An 18,721-nucleotide genomic window follows, 5' to 3' on the forward strand; every position below is an offset into this window, starting at 1 on the left:
AGAGACAGCTTTGAGAGTCAGCGCAAGCACCTGGACTTGACCCTGCTGGCACAGAGCACACTGTGAGTGCTGCCCCTCAGGCTGATTACCAGAGTAGCAGGTCAGGATGGTTGCAGGTGGCCACAGACTTAACAGAACTTTTTCCATCTTAGCTCAGAGCAAACTCATCCTTTCGGAATAAGGTTTGTGTGTTTCAATTTTGGTTTTCTTATCCTCAAAAAAGAAGAAAAAAAAAAAAAAAGAAACAGTAAGAGTCTGAAATGAAGACAAGTGGGAGATAGACCTCCCAGAGGTGGGGGTGAGGTAGATGAATGAAAAGTACACATGCTCCCCTGCAAACAGGAGCACTCAGAAAAGCACCAGTCTGTGTGGATGCTTTCATCAGGTCTTTGCCATGTGGGTGTGCTTTTCTGTAATGGCAGTCTGGGATGTTCGCCTGTGCTGAGGTATGATGACATGAAGTGTTTCCAGCATGCCCTTTGTGCATGGTTGGCCTGATGTGCTGTCTCGAAACTGCCGTCGTGATACACTTTTCTCTATGACAATACCTCGAGTTTTCACCCACCTCGTGGGTTTGAAGTCAACTATGGGAAATTTACTTAGGCTAAGGAGACAGGTGTTGCAGTCAGGTCGCAGTGCTAGGAGAAATCACCGAACCAAGAGCAGCTTGTGGGAAAAAGAGGTTTATTTTGGCTTACAGGCTCAAGGGGAAGCTCTGCAATGGCAGGGAAGACAATGGCATGAACAGAGGGTGAACATCACCCCCTGGCCAACATCAGGTGGACAATAGAAACAGGAGAGTGTACCAAACACTGGCAAGGGGAAGCTGGTTATAATACCCATGAGCCCACCCCCAACAAACAATAATATACTGTCTCCTGGAGTTGTTAATTCTCAAATCTCCATCAGCTGGGAACATAGCCTTCAGAGCACCTAAGTTTATGGGGGACACCTGACTCAAACCACCACATAGGAAAACAATGTAGAATTTGCCTTTGAGTCCTTGGCATGCAGTTGAGTGATGATCCCAGAGGCACTGTGACAGAACCACACCCAGTAGGTTTTACAGGACCTTGTCTTCATGTCATCACCAAACAGTTTTCTAGATTCAGTTGTCCATACCTTCCCCAAAGTAGTTCCGCATTAGGCAGCTGTCCTAGAGAAAGACTGCACACAGCGTGGTCTAGGCATGGCGCCATTGTCGGAACCTGCTGCCAGGGGCTGTGTCTTAGTGGGCCTACCTGTGTGGTCCCACTTGCCTTCTGCATTTATTTTGTTTTCTGACTTCTTGTTGTTAACAGAAAAGCCTCTGGCCGAAGCACAGCCGGAACTGGGAAGCTGGGGAGATGGCAAGGGTGACGATGAGCTGTCTCCAGAAGAGATCCAAATGGTAATGCTACCTACCCTCTGCCTCATTGTGGCTTTACTGCTAGCTGTCCTAAAGCAGTTTCACTGAGCAGGAAGTCATGCTAAGCGCCCTTGCCCTAAGTTTATACTGAGTTTTAAAAATTATACATACATGCTTATACAAATACATACATAATATACTTACCTGCTTCATTTCCTAATTCCTGATGTATTTATCATGTGGTTTAAATTTCCAGTAGCATAATTAAAGAAGAAGTTACCTCAGGATGATTTTGGTAATAACATGTTTTTTTTTTTACCAGCAGTGCAGTAGTCTTCTGAATTAAATGCATCTTTTATAATTGCTAAGATATTATCACCCAAGTCACTGGAGCTATTGGAAATGAAAAGAAAGTATCTATGATAACTGAAAGACAAAAGCAACACCCCACAACACCCATCACCTCCATTTGCTGACCTGTCCCTGGTGGGTCAGGGAAGCTGTGTCCTGGAGTTCACTAAGCCACACTGCCCTGAGCCACGCAGGTGCCTCCTCACGGCTGGCCTCCCAAAGAGCAGCTTCTTCACCAATAAGACGTAGGGCTATTTCTAGCTCACTGGAGAACATTGCACTAGAGGCAGGCCATGGCAGGGAAGCCCACAAATGAACATCAAAGAGGTTGTATCACATTCCCTTCTGGTAGCTAAATAATGTCAAAAACTTTCTAAAATGTTGTCTTTATCATTTATACAAAATGACATGCTGAGTTATGTTGCCTCAAATGTTGCAGCTTTACTGGAGGCACCAATATGTAAGCACAGTTCTGTCTCCTCACTAAGAAAGCACACATTTGTCAAGTTGCAGCAGAATGCAAACTCCTCGTGGCACCTCTTGTCTTTATGCTCTACCATTCTTCACGAGGAGACAGCCAGAATACTAAGTGCTGGGCCAGAGGGTTTTGCCTCTCTCCTGAGACAGTGGTGAGTGGCAACAGTCAGTTCACCTTTGTAAACACATGACTTAGATAGGAAGGGGGCATTGGGGCTGTCTGCCATCCTCTGCCACAGTCTCTTCTGAGGTAACGAGAATGAAGGCTCTGGGTCCAAGCAGAGCTGTCAGTGAATCCCCTGGTATCACTACTCTGTAACTTTGAAGCAAACCCACCTCACTAAGCCTAGCCTGATCAGAACAGATGCCCTGTAGAGCTGTAGTGAGTGTGAGATTCTAGACAGAGGCAGGCTAGCAGGCAGCTGCTCAGCACAGCCAGAGAGGAACAGTTCTCAACACACATGGCCCACACATGCTATACCACCAAAAACTGTGTCGAGTGTGAGGCTCTCCCCTGGGGACTGTTGCTGCTAGCACCTCCATTTCCTTCTGACCTAGCCATCATCGAAAACCATGCCAAGACCATTCAGATAATACTAGGAATTTCAGCCTCATGGTGTCAATGACTAAAGCAGTCTGGGAAGTCTACAAGAGGGTGGGCAGAAGGCTGTCAAAGAATTTACTAACAGGCTACTAATGTTCAGTTAATGAATTTCTTAATTAGGAGTAATAGGTAAGTGCCACATCTTATCATCTTACTAACCCAAATCTTATTTAAGAGGCTCAGCCCTGAAAATGAAGTGGAAAGTGACATAGCAGATTGTGGTCATAATTTATAATCACTGTTTGGAATTTTTCCTCAGGGGAAAATAATGATTTAATAGCAGTGTAACTCATTTCACAGAGGAGCAACTGCTCTGTACTGCAGGAGGGCAGAAGGGCGTTGTCTGATTTGCACAGTAAGTTCCAAGGTACAACCATAATGCAGGCTGGTTACTGCCTTTGAGTCAACCAAGGCCTTGTGGCCAGGCTGAGTACAACCCAGTTGTTTCCTGATGTTAACCTCAAGAAAACCTCTACTTCCTAAGCTTCATTCATTTTTCTCAAGCAAAACTACCCGCATTTATTGATGTAATCCTTGAGATAATTTTGAAAGACATGAGTATGACTTCTGTTTCTTAAATCTACATGAATGGTGCCTGTAGCCCAGGTCTGCTGGAAGCCCCAGAAAGTGGACTGGCAGAGCTTTTGGTCATGGGCTGTACTCAGCTCATATGTCAAAAGTGTGGTGTTCTTAGAACCTGAACACAGTGCTCAGGAGTTGAAGTGTAGACCCTAGGGAGGTTCAGGGTTCACAGGGCACAGGTGGGGATCAATGAGGGGGCTGCCATGCCGGAGTTAAAGGTGGAGGGTTTCACAGAGAAAGCACATCTGAAAAAGCCAAACTTGGCCTGGCTTGTGAGGCCCTGGAGTGGGGATGCAGCTTTCTGGGATGGCCCCTAAGTCTTCACTTCGCCACTCTGTGCTCTTTGAGACGTAGCTACTTCTCTCAGTCTCATTGTGTACTCAGGCCTTTGCAGTCAGTGATAATTTTCTTTTTAAAACCTTAGTAAAGAGGATGAGATTAGAAAGGATTTCTGTAACAGTATGTTACAATGTGGATATGTGTCCTTTAAACCAGATTCAAAGCCCTTTCCACAGAGCACAGTTGGTGAATCTAGCTGATCTCTAAATAGAGTAAGATAGCTAGCTAAGTGATGAGATCACCTGACACTAAAGTGCCACACTCCATGTGACATCATATATGAGGGAATATTGTAGGCTGCACTTCCTAGACAGCCTAAGTCACCTGCCCAAGGTCACCTCACTCCGAAGCCCTACATTCTTCTTCCAAGGCCTTAAGGTAGAGCATTAAATTGTTAATTTGTGAACTCTCTAATTTCTTAATATAGGCATATGAGCTATAAATTTCTCTCTTAGGACTGCCTTCATTGTGTCCCGAAGGTTTTGGTATGTTGTTGTATTATCATCATCATTGGATTCTATGAATGTATTGATTTTCTTTTTGATTTCTTCAATGACCCACAGATCATTCAATAGTATACTGTTTACTCTCCATGAATTTCTGTATGCTCTGTAGCTTTTCTTGTTGCTGATTTGCAGTTTAATCTCATTGTGGTCAGATAGATTACAAGGAATTATTGCAATTTTCCTATAATTGTGAAGATTTGCTTTGTGTCCTAATTTATGGTCTATTTTAGAGAATGTTCCATGTGCTGTTGAGAAAAATGTATATTCTGCAATATTTGGATGTAATGTTCTGTAGATATTTGTTAGTCCATTTGTTACGTGACATCATTTAACTAAGATGTCTCTCTGTTCATTTTTTGCTGGGATGACCTGTCAATTGATGAGACTGGGGTATTGAAGTCTCCCACTACAATTGCATTTGATCTTATCTGTGACCTTAACTCTTAATAGTGTTTGTTTGATGATAGTGGGAGCCCCCATGTTAGGTGTATATATGTTGAGGATTGTAATGGCCTTCTGCTGGAGTTTTCCTTTAATCAGTATAAAATGACCTTCTTTATCTTTCTTCGCTAATGTTGGCTTGAAGTCTATCCTGTCAGATATTAGGATAGCAACCCCTGCTTGTTTCCTAGGCCCATTTGCTTGAAATATCACTTTCCATCCTTTCACCCTAAGGCAGTGACTATCTTTTATTGAGAGATGAGTTTCCTGGAGGCAACAAATGGCAGGATCCTGCCTTTGAATCCCGTCTGCAAGCCTGTGTCTTTGGGATGGTGCATTGAAGCCATTGATGTTGAGTTATTATTGAAAGGCATGCATTTATTCTTGCCATTTTTTCTTATTTTGTAGTGTTTCCCGTTGTCCCTTTACTAGTTTGTTTTAACTGTTATTTGAGTGTGGTTTATTTTTTCCTATTTCCTCCTGTGTATGTTTTGCTTTTTCTTCAGCATTAAGAATTCCTTCAAGTGTTTTCTGTAGAGCTAGTTTAGTTGTCATAAATGCCTTTAGCCTGTTTTGTTGTGGAATGTCCTTATTTCTCCATCAATTTGGACAGATAACTTTGCAGGATAAAGTAATCTTGGTTGACAGTTGTTATCTTTCAGAACTTGGAATACATCATTCCAAGGCCTTTTGGCTTTCAAAGTTCTGATGGGCTTGCCTTTGAAGGGGATTTGCTTCTTCTCTCTAATTGCTTTCAATATATTTTATTTGGTTTGTGTTTTGTAGTTTATTTATAAAATGTCAAGGAGAGGTTCTTTCCAGATTTTGTCTGTTTGGTACTCTAAAAGTTTCTTGTATCTGCACTGGCATTTCTTTCCTAATTTGAGGAAAATTTTCTTCTATGATTTTGTTGAAAATACCTACTAAGCCTCTGGATTCAAATTCTTCTTTTCTGTTATACCCTGAATTCTTATGTTTGATCTTTCACAGTGTTCTGGATATCTTGAAGTTCCCATTCATACCTTGCTATAAGCTTGTCTTTCTCTTTGTTGGACTGTATTAGATCTGACACCTGGTCTTCTAGTTTAGATATTCTCTTCTCTCCTTCATCCATTCTACTGGTGAGACTTTCCACAGAGTTTTTTATTGCATTGACTGTATTCTTCAGAGCCAGGATTTCAGCCTGGTTTTTCTTCAGTATTTCTATTTCCTTACTCATGTCTTATAATGACCTCTTTATTTCATTAAGCTGGTTTCCTGTGTTCTCTTTCAGAAGTTTTCTTCTTTAATTCCTTTGTTTTCTTCTTTGATGCCCTTCATTTCTTCTCTGATTTCTTTGAGCATAGATACCATCATTTTCTTGAAATCTTTGTCAGGCATTTCAACCAAAAGAGTCTCATTGGTGATCATTTCTGATATTGTCTTGATTCTTTGAGTTTCTTGTATTATATTGTAGTGACTTTTGCATCCTGAATTGATGCTTGCTTTTCTACTTATCTGCAGTGTTCTCAAACATAGCACCCCACTTTATACCCTCAGGATATGAGTTCAAGGTGCCCTTGTCCCCCAGTCAAGCCACAGAAGTAATCCTAGGTGTTGAGTTTGCTTGCTTACCAAGTATTCTAGTGAACTGGGTAGAATAATTTACTGGCAAATTCTAAACTTCAAACAAGTAACATACACAATCAATAAAAACCAGCACAAAGTATGCAATTGTGGGGATTAAAACCAACAGATAGTCTTATAAAGCCAAAATCCCTAAAGGTGTGTGTTGTTCTGCACCCTTAATCTTGTCAGCTGAGAGGTAGATATTTCTGTTCTGAATTGGGTTCCAGGTCAACCTGGATCTGGATCAGACCCTGCCCCCAATAATGACAGAAACAAAAAAACAAAGGGCCTATATATATGAAAGCACCCAAGGCAATAAAATTCAACCCCCAAATACAGGTTATTTGAAAATGATAAAACCAACCAAGAATATATACTCCATAACCTGCCCTGACAGGGAAAGAAAGATTAGCTCTTGCAGGACTGTGTACCTGGGTTTTCTTTTTCTTTTTCTTTTTTTTTTTTTTTTGTCAGTCAGCCTCATTACCTTTTGGGGTGGCTTCCAATCTCACCAATGCTGAGTGCCTGCCTCAATCCCTCCGTGTTGTGCTGTGCAGCTGTACCTCTGATCCGCTCTGCTGGGTGTGCTGCCACTGGGGCCGGAATGCTGGAAGTTCGCAGTTCTCATGGTGGGGAATGGGAGAGTTCAGACTTCTGGAGTTGCTCACACTTTCAGTAGCTCTTTAGTTGATCTCAGCTGTCTTCCCTTCAGATTTCTTAACTGTGCAAGAATGCTGATGGAGTTGAAACATCTGTTGCTTGGGCTCTGCAGCTGCTGCTGCCGCCGGCTCGCCTAGCGGAACTGCCCAGGTGGGCGCGCGGATCGCAGTCGTGGTCGCCTGAGTGGCACTCTGGCCGTTTTCCTCCTTTCTGGTGGGTCTTGGTCTCTCCAGCTTCTCCGCTGTGTCTAAGAATAACCTATAGGGCTGGAGAGATGGCTTAGCGGTTAAGCGCTTGCCTGTGAAGCCTAAGGACCCCGGTTTGAGGCTCGATTCCCCAGGACCCATATTAGCTAGATGCACAAGGCGCACATGTCTGGAGTTCGTTTGCAGTGGCTGGAAGCCCTGGCGCGCCCATTCTCTCTCTGCCTCTTTCTCCCTCTGTCTGTCACTCTCAAATAAATAAATAATCGTTTTTGTAAAAAAGAATAACCTATACTCCTTTACTTTTCAGAAGAGTGTATTTTGCCGGGGTTTTGCTTAAATCCCTGCTGGGCTGGTTTGACGTGGCTCCTAAGCCACCATCTTCCAAGCTCTACATTCTTTAGGATGGTGTGTATACTTGTGATTGGAAGGACAGGGGAAGTGAGGCATCATATTGTGGTGGGAGATCTAAACAGCAAAGAGCAGATGGGCCCGAACTGAGCCCAGCTTCACAGCCACTGACTGCTGTGCTTGACGGGCCCTGCTTGCCACCTCAAATGCCTACCTTCTTATCTTCCTTCCAGCTACTGTCAGTAGCTATTCATTGCCTGAGGTAAGCTACTAAAGGGAGGACAGTTTTATTTTGGCTCATGGTTTTAGAGGTTATAGCTGGCTGGATCCCTTGTTTCTGGGCCTGTGGGGAGCCAGCATCAGGGCAGAAGTGGAACGCAACTGCTCATCTCATTGCAGCCAGGAAGCAGCACACACAGAGGGGCTCAACTAGACAAGTACATGCTCCCAGTGACCAGCGTCCTCCAGTGATGTCCCGCTGTCAAGTTTCTATCAAATTCTACCTACCCTATCGATCCTGTTACCTCTCACTCAGCTATGTACCAAGCCTTTAACCCATGAGCCTTTTCAGGAGATATTTTGTATCCAGACATAACACATATAAGTGGAGAAGTAGTTACTTCTTCCATGTACCTGGACACATAGATGACACCCTGTTGTGGTACTGACCATAGAAAACAAAGCTTTCATTCAGCCCATATCTCAAGTCCCTGCATGTTTGGGGAGGTGAGGTGGCTACAGTCAGAGGTTTTGTGAGAATTTCTCAGTGCCTGATAGAGTGAAGTAGCCAAGGGCCATGCTGTGTTCTTTATTCCAACGTGAGACATGAAAGGGGCTTTCTGAGCATTTTCCATGCACTTACATATCTAGAATCTGTCTCCCAGAGAAAGCAAAATAATAACAATGTGCACATTTTGTCAGTTTTGTGTGCTTTAAGTCCTGTGGATCTTCTGAAAACCTTACTGCCTACGTACCATTATCCCCCATTTCAGATTGTTCCAGCTGGGGCTCCACACTCTTGGAACCAGGAAAGGATAAGACTTCCCACAGCTATCCACAAAGAAACTTCCAAGCTATCCAGAAGCCAGTGACTAGCCAGGCTCACCCAAATGAAGGCACATCTGCTACAGTCTCTTGTTACTTGACCATAGAGGCAGGCACACCATTTAGAAAACATTACCTAATCAGCTTTCTGGGACAAATGAACTAGTGATACTGCCCTTGTCTTGGGAGCAGGCTTCTTGTTTTTAACTGTTTGGTTGTGGCCCACTCTGAATGGAGGCTGTTCTCCAATGATAGTGGCCAATGGCAGTACTATCTTCCCCATTCATATTCATCCATATGGAGTCCCTATAGCATCTGCTTCTCTTCTTCTCGTGGCTGAGCATTTCTCAGATAGCATTCAGAACCCTGATGACAAATGAAATCAAAGCCTGTCTGGACTGTACTAGAGCTTTCAGGTCACCATGCCAAGGGCTAGATAGGAAGTACAACTCTACCGCATGCGCCGGGGCTGGGAAGAAAGAGAAAATCTTTGTTCCCAGGGAACATTCCAGTAGAAGTCACCTCAACTACAGTTAATTTTATTTAGGAACAGTTTCAAAGTATAAATGATGGGATTTAAAAGAGCAGGGCCATATTTCATCATGAGAAAACACCAAGAAGATGCCTTCCTCAAAACAGCCATGGCATACCTCAGGGAATTGGTGGTGAATTAGCACCTACATGGTGAAGTAATTACATTACATGTTCTCCTTAAGCATTTTTCTCTGAACTTACTGCTGAGCTGACAGCAGAGCTGATGCTGTAGACTGGAAAGTGAAGCTTGTTTTCTTAAGTAGAGAGCCGCTTTGATGCTAAGGAGAAGGAGCATCTGCAGTGCGGGGTCCACAGCTGCCCAGCCCTTCTGCTACCCCCTCTTTCTGACCCTGGTGGGTCTGGGATGGAGTGAAGGTCTTTGTTTTGATGAGCAGCAGGACTGAGAGCTGTTGCTCTGTGGTGTGTCAGGCCTTGCACAGGAGAAGAAAGACACCTCCACAGGAGGGAAGCCAGGCCCTGCACAAGTTGAGAGAGGTCACAGTGAAACCAAGTGCAGGGGAACTCCAGAGAAAGTGGGTCCACCAGCTCTGAGGCTGAGCCTCTGCCATGATGTCTATGCTGGGTCTTATGGGGATCAGCCAGAGTCCCTCAACCAGGCAGAGCTAACTTGTGCAGAAAAGCAGGAAGTGTGGTGTGTCACTTTGACCTGTGGAGACTTCAGAGGGTGCTGACACAGGGGCAGGCTGTGGCTGGATCCTGGAAGGCACTTAAACCTAGTCTACAGGGCTCAGGCAGAGCAAGCAGGGGAGTCTGCTGCACTGGGGGATTTAGCTCAACAATGTCAATGGTGTAGCCAGAATTCTTTTCAGACACCTCTGCTCAGGTGCAGCTGAGGTTTTTGCACCACAGGAAAGATTGTGGGGAAGCATCAGTGTAAAGCAGAGCTGGGGTTTGTTAAGAACAGAAGTACACACCCAAGGGGTGGGTTTGGGCTTCTCAAGAAAGGGTGTCTCATATAAGTGTCAATAGTAGCTATACATATGATTTTATGGCTTTAGAAATTGCTCTGAGATTAAGTGGAAATATTTAGATGTACTCATTTTTACCTAAAGAAATTTTCTTCTGTGTGAGTATATCGTGGTTTATGAGGTATGCTGTATGGGTTTACAGATAGTGAAGGAGTATTAATAAGATAAAAATGGGTCAAAAAGGTCATAGTAATTCTTACATATATAGGTCACAAAAGGGTCAGAATGTATGTTTCCACTGCAAACATGGCTCACAATCTTGTTTGTGTGTTTTTCCTAGAAATTTCAGGTTTGCAGATCAGAAGGGAGTATGAGGAGGTTTAAACTCAGGGGTCACATACAGTTCGGCCTTAAGCACACCTCACTGGATGTTCCAGCATTCTTGTTTGAACCCTGTCTCAGAAAGGGAAGCACTGTCTCCATTCAGGCAGTCTTCACAGTGATTTTTGTTGTTAGTTACGTCAAAATTCTTGACACTCAGCCAGTAAGAGACTTAACCAGACCCTGGGAGCAGGGGACTCCTTCCATTCCTGTGCCCCTTTGATTTTCCCTGTCCTCTCCTGCCTCAGCAGGACTCATGTTTGAGACAGTAGTGGAAGACAGGCTAAAGATGGATCAGAGAAGATGGAGGTGGTGTAGACAGGTCATGTGAGTGACAAAGCCAAGTCTTCAGTGGATTGGAAGCTTCTAGAGGACAAAAGTGCTTACAGCTGTGCCCTTCCTCCCTCCCTCAATGGGCTATGCATGAGCCCCAGGACATACTTGTGGTTTGATGCCAGCTTTCTACAGACACAAAAGAACAACTGAAATGCTTTTTCAGACTTGGATTGGTCCCCCACATACCATCAAAAGCTCAGAATCACACAGTGAGTTTAGAACATGCACAATATATTTAACAAGGCAGGAAATGACAGGTAGCCTGAAGTATTTTTAGAAAACACTCAGCCAGGGATAGAAAAATAGGAATGCCTTAGAGTTCAGACACCAGGGCAAGTCTAGATAAGCTGACCCTGTGGACATGTAGGCATAGACGGAGGAAGCCTGCAGGGGCCTGGGCTGTCATAGCAGGCAGGGCTGCCACACCTGTGCAGGTGAGGGAAGGCTCCAGCCACACCCCATGGGAAGCTGTGGATGTTTGCCTTCTGTGCTTTGTTCCACATTGAGTTACCAAGAGTACCTGGGAGAGAAACTTGGCTCTGCTGAGTTAGCTCTCAAAGGACTTCCTGGGCACAAGGTGGTCCTTCTCACCCAGCCTGAGTACTGCCACATATGGCTCACAGGCCTGTGTCCCTGTTACAAGCCCAGAATGTTCAGCCCTGGCCAGCCTCTGCCCTCTCCTCTCAAACCCTGCCCATTCCAGCTCCTCTATCTAAAAATGACATCACTAGAGGTAGGCCGTGTGCACCCAAGGGAAGGTGCCTGTCTCTATCTTCCTCGGCCTCACAGCTACTCATAAGCATGAGCTGCATCTCTGAGCTCATAGGTGAGGAGGAGGTGGCAGGCCCTGGCCCTGCAGCGGTTATTTGAGGCACTTGATGTTTCCTTCTGAAAGCAGGTGCACCATGCTGATAAACAGGATGCAGTAGTGTTTCTTGGCAGGTGGAAGAAAGGTCCCTTTAGTCCTTTGTCTGAGGTCGTGATGTCATTCTGAGTGTGTGTGTGTTTCTTTGCAGTTTGAACAAGAAAACCAGAGACTTATTGGTGAAATGAGCAACTTATTTGATGAAGTGAGGTACGTATGAGCTTGAAGAGCTGATGGCAGGAGTTTGGGAAACTGAGAACTTTATTCCTTTACATTGTTGCCCACATATCTATGTGTGGGCCCCAGGCAGAACTGAGCCCTTGTGGCAGAGAAGGAAAGGCTGGACTGAGTGGCCACTGCCCCCGTCCTCTTGTCATGCACCAGGCTCACAGGTGCTGCACCATCCCTAGAAGAGCAGGTCACCCTGAAGGTTAGGACCACAACCACCAAAATAGGGCTGTTCGGAGGCAGTGCTTCCAACACGCAGTGGTGGCCTCATGAAGTAGACACTGTAGTACTCTTCTTGCTGTGACCAAATACCTCATAATAAATAATTTAAGGAAAGAAAGGTATATTTTGGCTTAGAGTTCTAGGGAATACAGTCCATTATCCAGAGTACGGAAGCATAGGGCTTTCTAGAAGTAGGCCTGTGCTATAAACCCCAGTGGCCCACTTCTCCAGCAAGGTTCCAACTTCCTTCCTGAACAGCACCACCAGCTGGGGACCACGTGTTAAAACAGGAGTCTGTGGGAGACATTCCACATTCAAATCACAACACACACACACCATCCTTGGCCCTACAGTGAAAGTACTTAGAAGTTGAGGACTCATAGTGAGGGCCTAGGTCTGTGCACAACCTTGCTGCATAGTAAAATCCTGGTTCTACACTCACCTACCCTGTAGACTTGATTGGGGCAGGGGCACTCCCCTTGGGCAGCCCCAAAGGACTCTTGCCATTTTGTCCCCAGAGATAGACCTGTAAGTCCTCCCTCTGCCCAGCTGGACTCTCCATGCCCACATGTACACCCCTCTCACCATTCCTTTTCCTGAGTCCTGACACTTGCTACCTCCCATGTTCCTCTTTTCCTTTACCCCTCCTGCTTTAGAGGAAGCCACAGCTCCTCATGTCATCCTGTCACCTTTGCCTCCTACCAATGACTGACTTGTGCTTGGGTCAGCTTCTGTTTTCAGACACATAGGAGTCCCAGTCTGCCCCTAGGCTGCCCTGTGCCACCATGAAGCTGGAAGAGGGATCACTGTTTTTCAGCCAGGAAAACAGTTGCCAAACCCAGATGTGATCCTTTAAACTGAATTCGCGTTTTTTGCAACAAGGAGCTGTTTTGAATGGGAAATGTGCTTTGTTACGATAGGCTTTCCAGGTGTGCTTCCCTTGTCTTTAGAGTCCATGCCATGTGTTCCTAGGTGACTAGGCTAGCACAGGGCCAGAAACCATGCATTTTGAAACTGGGGCATAACACAGTACTCACAGTACTCCCAGAGAGTGACCCAAATATGGAGGGCACTGTCCACCTGCCTAACTGGGACTGAAGGCCACTCTCCTTCTAGTATACTGGGCTGAGCTGTGAAACCTCTCCAGCCCTGCTTGGTACCTCTTCCATTCTGGCGTGGCGTCCCACCTCTCCTGCTTCACCCAAAATAATTTTTAGAAATGTGTAGTCTTCCTCTTGAATTATGGGGTGCTAATAGTTAACATATAACCTATCCTTTCTTTTGTTGAAGGCAAATTGAAGGGAAAGTGGTTGAAATTTCCAGGCTCCAAGAGATATTCACTGAAAAAGTTTTGCAACAGGTAAGCAAAAACAAAAGGCCCAGGAATTTTAAGTCCTACCTTAAAGGAATATACTGAGAACTCAAAACAGCTCTGTACTCTGCGGATTGAGGCAGCACCTTGTGGTATTAGCCAGTACACTCCCAGAGTTCCTTAAACAAGCCTGTCACCCCAAAGCACCCCTGTGAGGGAGCAGAGGCTCTGCACAGGGACAGGCCTGGGCAGAGTGGCCACCCATGAGGTAGAACACGTACTGGCACATGAGAGGGCTAGAAGTCAGGTAGCTCAGGGTTACCCAGCTCGAACCCTGGACAGCACAGCAGGAGTGCTGCTGGTTCAAAGGTAAGCACAGCAGTTCTGGGGGCAGGGAGGGGAGGAATGACAGCTTTTCAAGTAGCTATGCTCCCGGAGTTCAGATGGCCTATCCAAGTGCTGTCTATGCCACCTCAGGACCACTGTCTTTCAAGGAGGAGGCTTGACTTTCCCATCCAGACTGGAAAGGCTTGAACCATTACTTTAATCTGTGCTCTTAGTTCACTCACGAAACGACCTTCCTAAACCCCACAACCAGAGTAAAGTCAGTGTGGGTGAGGTAGACTGGACTCCAACAGCAATTTGGAAGTTCATGATCATAAGTTTCCCCTTCACAAGCAACTTGAAGGATCTACCCAGGTAGCATGTGAACACTGAGAAGCCTGGCAAGACTGTGCGCACAAGGCTCAGCACAGGGCCAAAGCAGACTCCTTCCTGCATATCGTCTTGTTTCAGAAGAGCTTGGCCTGGCTACAGTTTGGGCTCCCCATCCTGTGTCTATAGTATGGCCTGTTCCCTGTGATGTGAGGCTGATGGTCCTACTCACTTTCAGAGGCAATGAGTACAAAGTGCCAAGCCACTCCTGCCCTTCATGGGCTCTTAGGTAGAAACCACCATTGCTTCTAAGTGTAATAAAAAGTGAACATTTCCTCTGTGTGGCATGAGCAAAGAGAAGTGTGGATGGCTGTGTTTCATAGTTTCTGGTGTTCAATACACACATGAAGGAGTTCCAGTGCACAACACCATGATTCTGTTTGTCTGGGCCAGAAAGGCCCAAAGAGAGAAGAGAGCTGCCCCAAGTGGAAGCACTCAGTCTGGGTCCTCTTAAACTTCTGAGGTCTTTTTTCCATGTTTACATCAGTGTTGCAGGTTATATACACCAAATGCTTCAAAGGAATGCCCTGCCCTAACATTCTCCACAAAGGTCTCACTACAGAGCAAAGGAGTCCTGACCCACATGTGCCTCAGCTAAGTGGTGGTCACTGGTAGAAATCAGAGAGCCAAAGGCTGCTCTCTACAGTGTTCTTTCGGGTGAGTCTCTCTTAAAAAGCCATATGAAAAATACCTCCCTAACTTACACGGAAGCAGGCCTACCACCCCAACAGAGAAACCAAGACTAATACCACATGGAAGGTGGCTGACATTGTTCAATCTCCTCAGGAATGGTAGGTTTACAAGCCAGGTGCTCCAGGTATAAGATTAGAATCCCACACTGCTTGAGCTTTCCAAACTCTGTAGGAGACATTTTTTTTTTTTTTTTTAGCACACATCTCTTTTTTTTTTTTTTTTTACTGAGATCACAAGAGAGAAAGAATTGACACACTAGGGCTTCCAGCCACTGTAATTGAATTCCAGGTTCCAATTGTGACCTTGAGTGTGCATCCTCTTGTGCATCTGGCTTACGTGGAATCTGGAGAGTCAGACATGGGCCCTTAGGCTTCACAGGCAAGCACCTCAACTGCTAAGCTATCTCTCCAGCCCTCATTTTAACTTTTAGCCTTTTAGAGGGAAGGGGTAGCTAGTATTTAAGGACACTTTTTTGTTGCTGTTGTTGTTTTGTCTTTTTTGAGGTAGGGTCTCACTCTAGCCCTGACCTGGAATTCACTATGCAGTCTCACATGGCCTTGAACTCACGGTGATCCTCCCACCTCAGCCTTCTGAGTGCTGGGATTAAAGGTGTGTGCCACCACGCCTGGCTTCAAGCACACTTTGTCTTGTTTTGTTTTCAAGGTAGGGTCTTGCTCTAGCCCAGGCTGTGTAGTCTCAGGCTGGCCTCAAACTCACAGTGATTCTCCTACCTCTGTCTCCTGAGTGCTGGGATTAAAGGTGTGAACTGCGCTAGAGGGGAGGTTTAGCAGTTAAGGTGCTTGACTGCAAAGCCAAAGGACCCAGGTTCAACTCCCCAGGACCCACATAGACTGGATGCACAAGGTAGCGCATGCATCTGGAGTTTGTTTGCAGTGGCTGAAAGCCCTGCCATGCCCATTCTCTCTTTCTCCAGTAAATAAACTTATTTTAAAAAAAAAAAGCCATAAAGGTGTGAACTACCACACCTTGCTCAAACACATTTTGGAGGTAAGAGTGCTCAAGCAAACATGTTGGAGGTTGGGTGTCCAAGCACACATGTTGCAGGTAGAGTGCTCAAGCAAACATGTTGGAGGTTGGGTATCCAAGCACACATTTTTTAAATATTTATTTGAGAGAGAGAGAATGGGTGTGCCAGGGCCTCTAGCCACTGCAAACAAACTCCAGTTGCATGTGCCACTTGGTGCATCTGGCTTACGTGGGACCTGGAGAATTGAACCTGGATCCTTAGGCTTCGCAAGCAAGTGCCTTAACCACTAAGCCATCTCTCCAGCCCCCAAGCACACATTTTGAAGGCAGGGTGTTCAAGCACACATGATGAAGCTAGAACATTCAAGCATATTTTGAAGCTTACTTCTTGATTATTCTTTAGGAAAAATAAATGAGGGACTGGAGGTAAGTTCTTTGGTTATCTTTGTATCATTTGGCAAATGACACAAGAAAGATGGTTGGTAGGAGACAGCACAAGCTGGAGTCAACACGATGGCAATGACATCCCAGTCCTACCACTCTTACTCTGTAACTGTGCGTCAGTTATTAAACTTCTCTGAGCCCTAAGAAATAGGGTACTACCTACCTCTTAGGTGAGAGGTCATGGGCTATTTGAGTTAAGCCTCTAGCCCTCAGTACATGGCAGCTGCTGTCTGCAACAAGATGTGCACCTGGAGAAGAAGAGGTGGCAGCTGTATTTACCTAACGCTCTGCTTCCACAGGAAACTGAAATTGATAACATTCACCAGTTAGTTGTTGGGGCAACAGAAAATATCAAGGAGGGCAATGAAGACATACGAGAGGTGGGTGCTCTGGGGCCCCCAGGTATGATTTAGCACAGCACTGAATCCCAGCAACAGCATTATTCTTATTGTCAGGGCTGTCCAAGAGCCCTGCAGGGTAACACTCAGTTGCCAATCCTGCAACTGTGACCACAGGGTTACTGTCAGGGCCAGCCTAATAGTCTATTCATGGTATCTGCTAGCCTACTGTTGAAGTCCAAGGGGAAGGGTGGGTAGGAGAGTACCTGGCTAGGGCCAGGACGACTTGACGCCAAGGGTAGACAGAGAGGGCTGTAACTCAAGGTTTTGGTTGTGGAGGACATGCGGGCCCTATGCATAGACTGTTTCCTGATCTCAGGCCTTGAACTGACCCTGGGTTATCACTGGCTAACATAAGGCCAGGGCTGAGACTGTTCACACATCTTTAACACATGTGAGCAATTTTTGGGGTATCCTGGGCGATTTGGGAAGGACTTGCAGTTGACCACTTAGCACAAGGCAAATACAATGCATTTGTCTTCAGTGGAATTCCCGGAACCCTACTTCCTATTCAAGGGGATCACAGGATTGAGCCATAGTTGCCATGGGAGGGGAGGGGAAGAGTGGGGCACTTGGTGGCTTCTAAAGCCCAGACCTGTGTGATGCCAATGCCTTTTCTGCCCACCCAGGCGATTAAAAACAACGCAGGCTTCCGTGTGTGGATCCTCTTCTTCCTTGTGATGTGCTCCTTCTCCTTGCTCTTCCTTGACTGGTACGACAGCTAGCCCACCCAGGGCTGCGGCCTGCGCTCTGCACAGGGACCAGCGCGCGTCTGGTGCTAGACTACGGCTGCAACTGACTTCTCACGGAGCCATGTGAGGGCAGGGCACTTGGGACATGTCGAGCCTGTCAGCTTCCGGAAGTGGCTCCAGCGGCCGTCTGCTGAAGCACCGGTGTGGCAGGCGGAGCAGGAGAGCAGCACAGCGCAGCCTGTGCTTCTACTTCTCAAAGAAGTCCTGCCCTCCCTGTCCTACCCAACAGCTCTCTCCAATGTGACTTGTTCTTGTTCCCTTGTCTACTGTGCCTGAGTCAAATGACTCATGGTGTCAGAAAACCACATTCATATTTACCTTGCCAATCTAATAAATGTAGTTACAGCCACTTACACATTGTCAATGAGTCCCCATTGAGAAGCTCTGGCTGCCACATTTTAGGACAGTTTGATCCAGGGACCTTCCTCCTAGCCTGACTCCAGGTGTAGCCTCCAACATGTGAATGGCAAAATCAGGGCAAGGGGCAAGTCGGGCACAGTTTCTTGCCAAGGGTTCCCATGAACATGTATTCCAAAAAGGAAGTGGGCCTCTCAAGAACAGGCCTGCTGCCCTTGTAGCTAAGCACCTGTCCCTCCAGAAAGGTTTCAGGACAACCTGGTGAGGACTGAAAGCACTGCACGTGAGACCACGTCTCTACACAGTACCCTGGTATCCACTGGGCAAGGGCCAGTTCACACTGCTCCTGGTGAGATGCATGTATGGACAGACCCATGTGCAGCTCAGATACATGTGTGGACCAGCTAGTGTGAAGCTCACACACATGTGTGAACAATCTGGTGTCAAGCTCATTCACATGTGTGGACAGTCTAGTGTGAATCTCAGACACATGTCTAGACAGTCCAGTGTGCAGTTCAGACATGTATCTGGATAGTCGCATGTGTAGCTCAGATTCATGTGTGAATACAGTTCAGTGTGCAGCTCAGACACATGTGTTAACAGTCCAGTGCATGGTTCAGACACATATGTGTATAGTCCTCTTTGCAGCTCAGACATGTGTGGACAGACAGTCCAGTGTGCAACTCAGGGTTCCTTGAGTTCTTTATTTGCAGAGTGAAGTGAGAAGTTACACAGGTATGAATTCACAGTCAAGTACATGTCTACTAGGAAACACTATGGGGCTTGCTTGCCTGGGCTCTGTGGACATGGTGCCATATATCTGTAGATTTATATGCACGACAGGTTTTGGCACATTTTTATTGCTCTATGTCTTCCTCAAAGCTTAACAATGTTCTCCACAGCACACGCCTCTGTGACCCCACCCATTGCTGAGCTCCCTCCTGGTCATTGCTTCCAAGCACCTTTGGTAATAAAATAGATTTTATGTCTTGGAAGCACATTTCAGGAAAGAGCTGCAGAGCTGCCCATGATCACCTTGTTGTTTGCAGCAGATC

At 46.0% G+C, this 18,721-nt stretch overlaps 1 protein-coding gene across 2 annotated transcripts in view; it reads left to right on the forward strand.

The window, feature by feature from the left end:
* Stx18 (syntaxin 18) overlaps positions 1–17,662 on the forward strand; it is a 130,364-nt gene extending 112,702 nt beyond the window's left edge. For both annotated transcript variants that reach the window (XM_004669830.2, XM_045133450.1), the window contains 5 exons: positions 1,302–1,390; positions 11,711–11,769; positions 13,300–13,369; positions 16,459–16,539; positions 17,187–17,662. In XM_004669830.2, the coding sequence (XP_004669887.1) occupies positions 1,302–1,390; positions 11,711–11,769; positions 13,300–13,369; positions 16,459–16,539; positions 17,187–17,282 (395 nt within the window). In that variant the 3' untranslated portion in view covers positions 17,283–17,662. The remainder of the gene's footprint in view (positions 1–1,301; positions 1,391–11,710; positions 11,770–13,299; positions 13,370–16,458; positions 16,540–17,186) is intronic.
* Positions 17,663–18,721: the final 1,059 nt, after the last annotated feature.

Source organism: Jaculus jaculus, chromosome 14 (genome assembly GCF_020740685.1).
Source record: "Jaculus jaculus isolate mJacJac1 chromosome 14, mJacJac1.mat.Y.cur, whole genome shotgun sequence".
NCBI lineage: Eukaryota > Metazoa > Chordata > Mammalia > Rodentia > Dipodidae > Jaculus > Jaculus jaculus.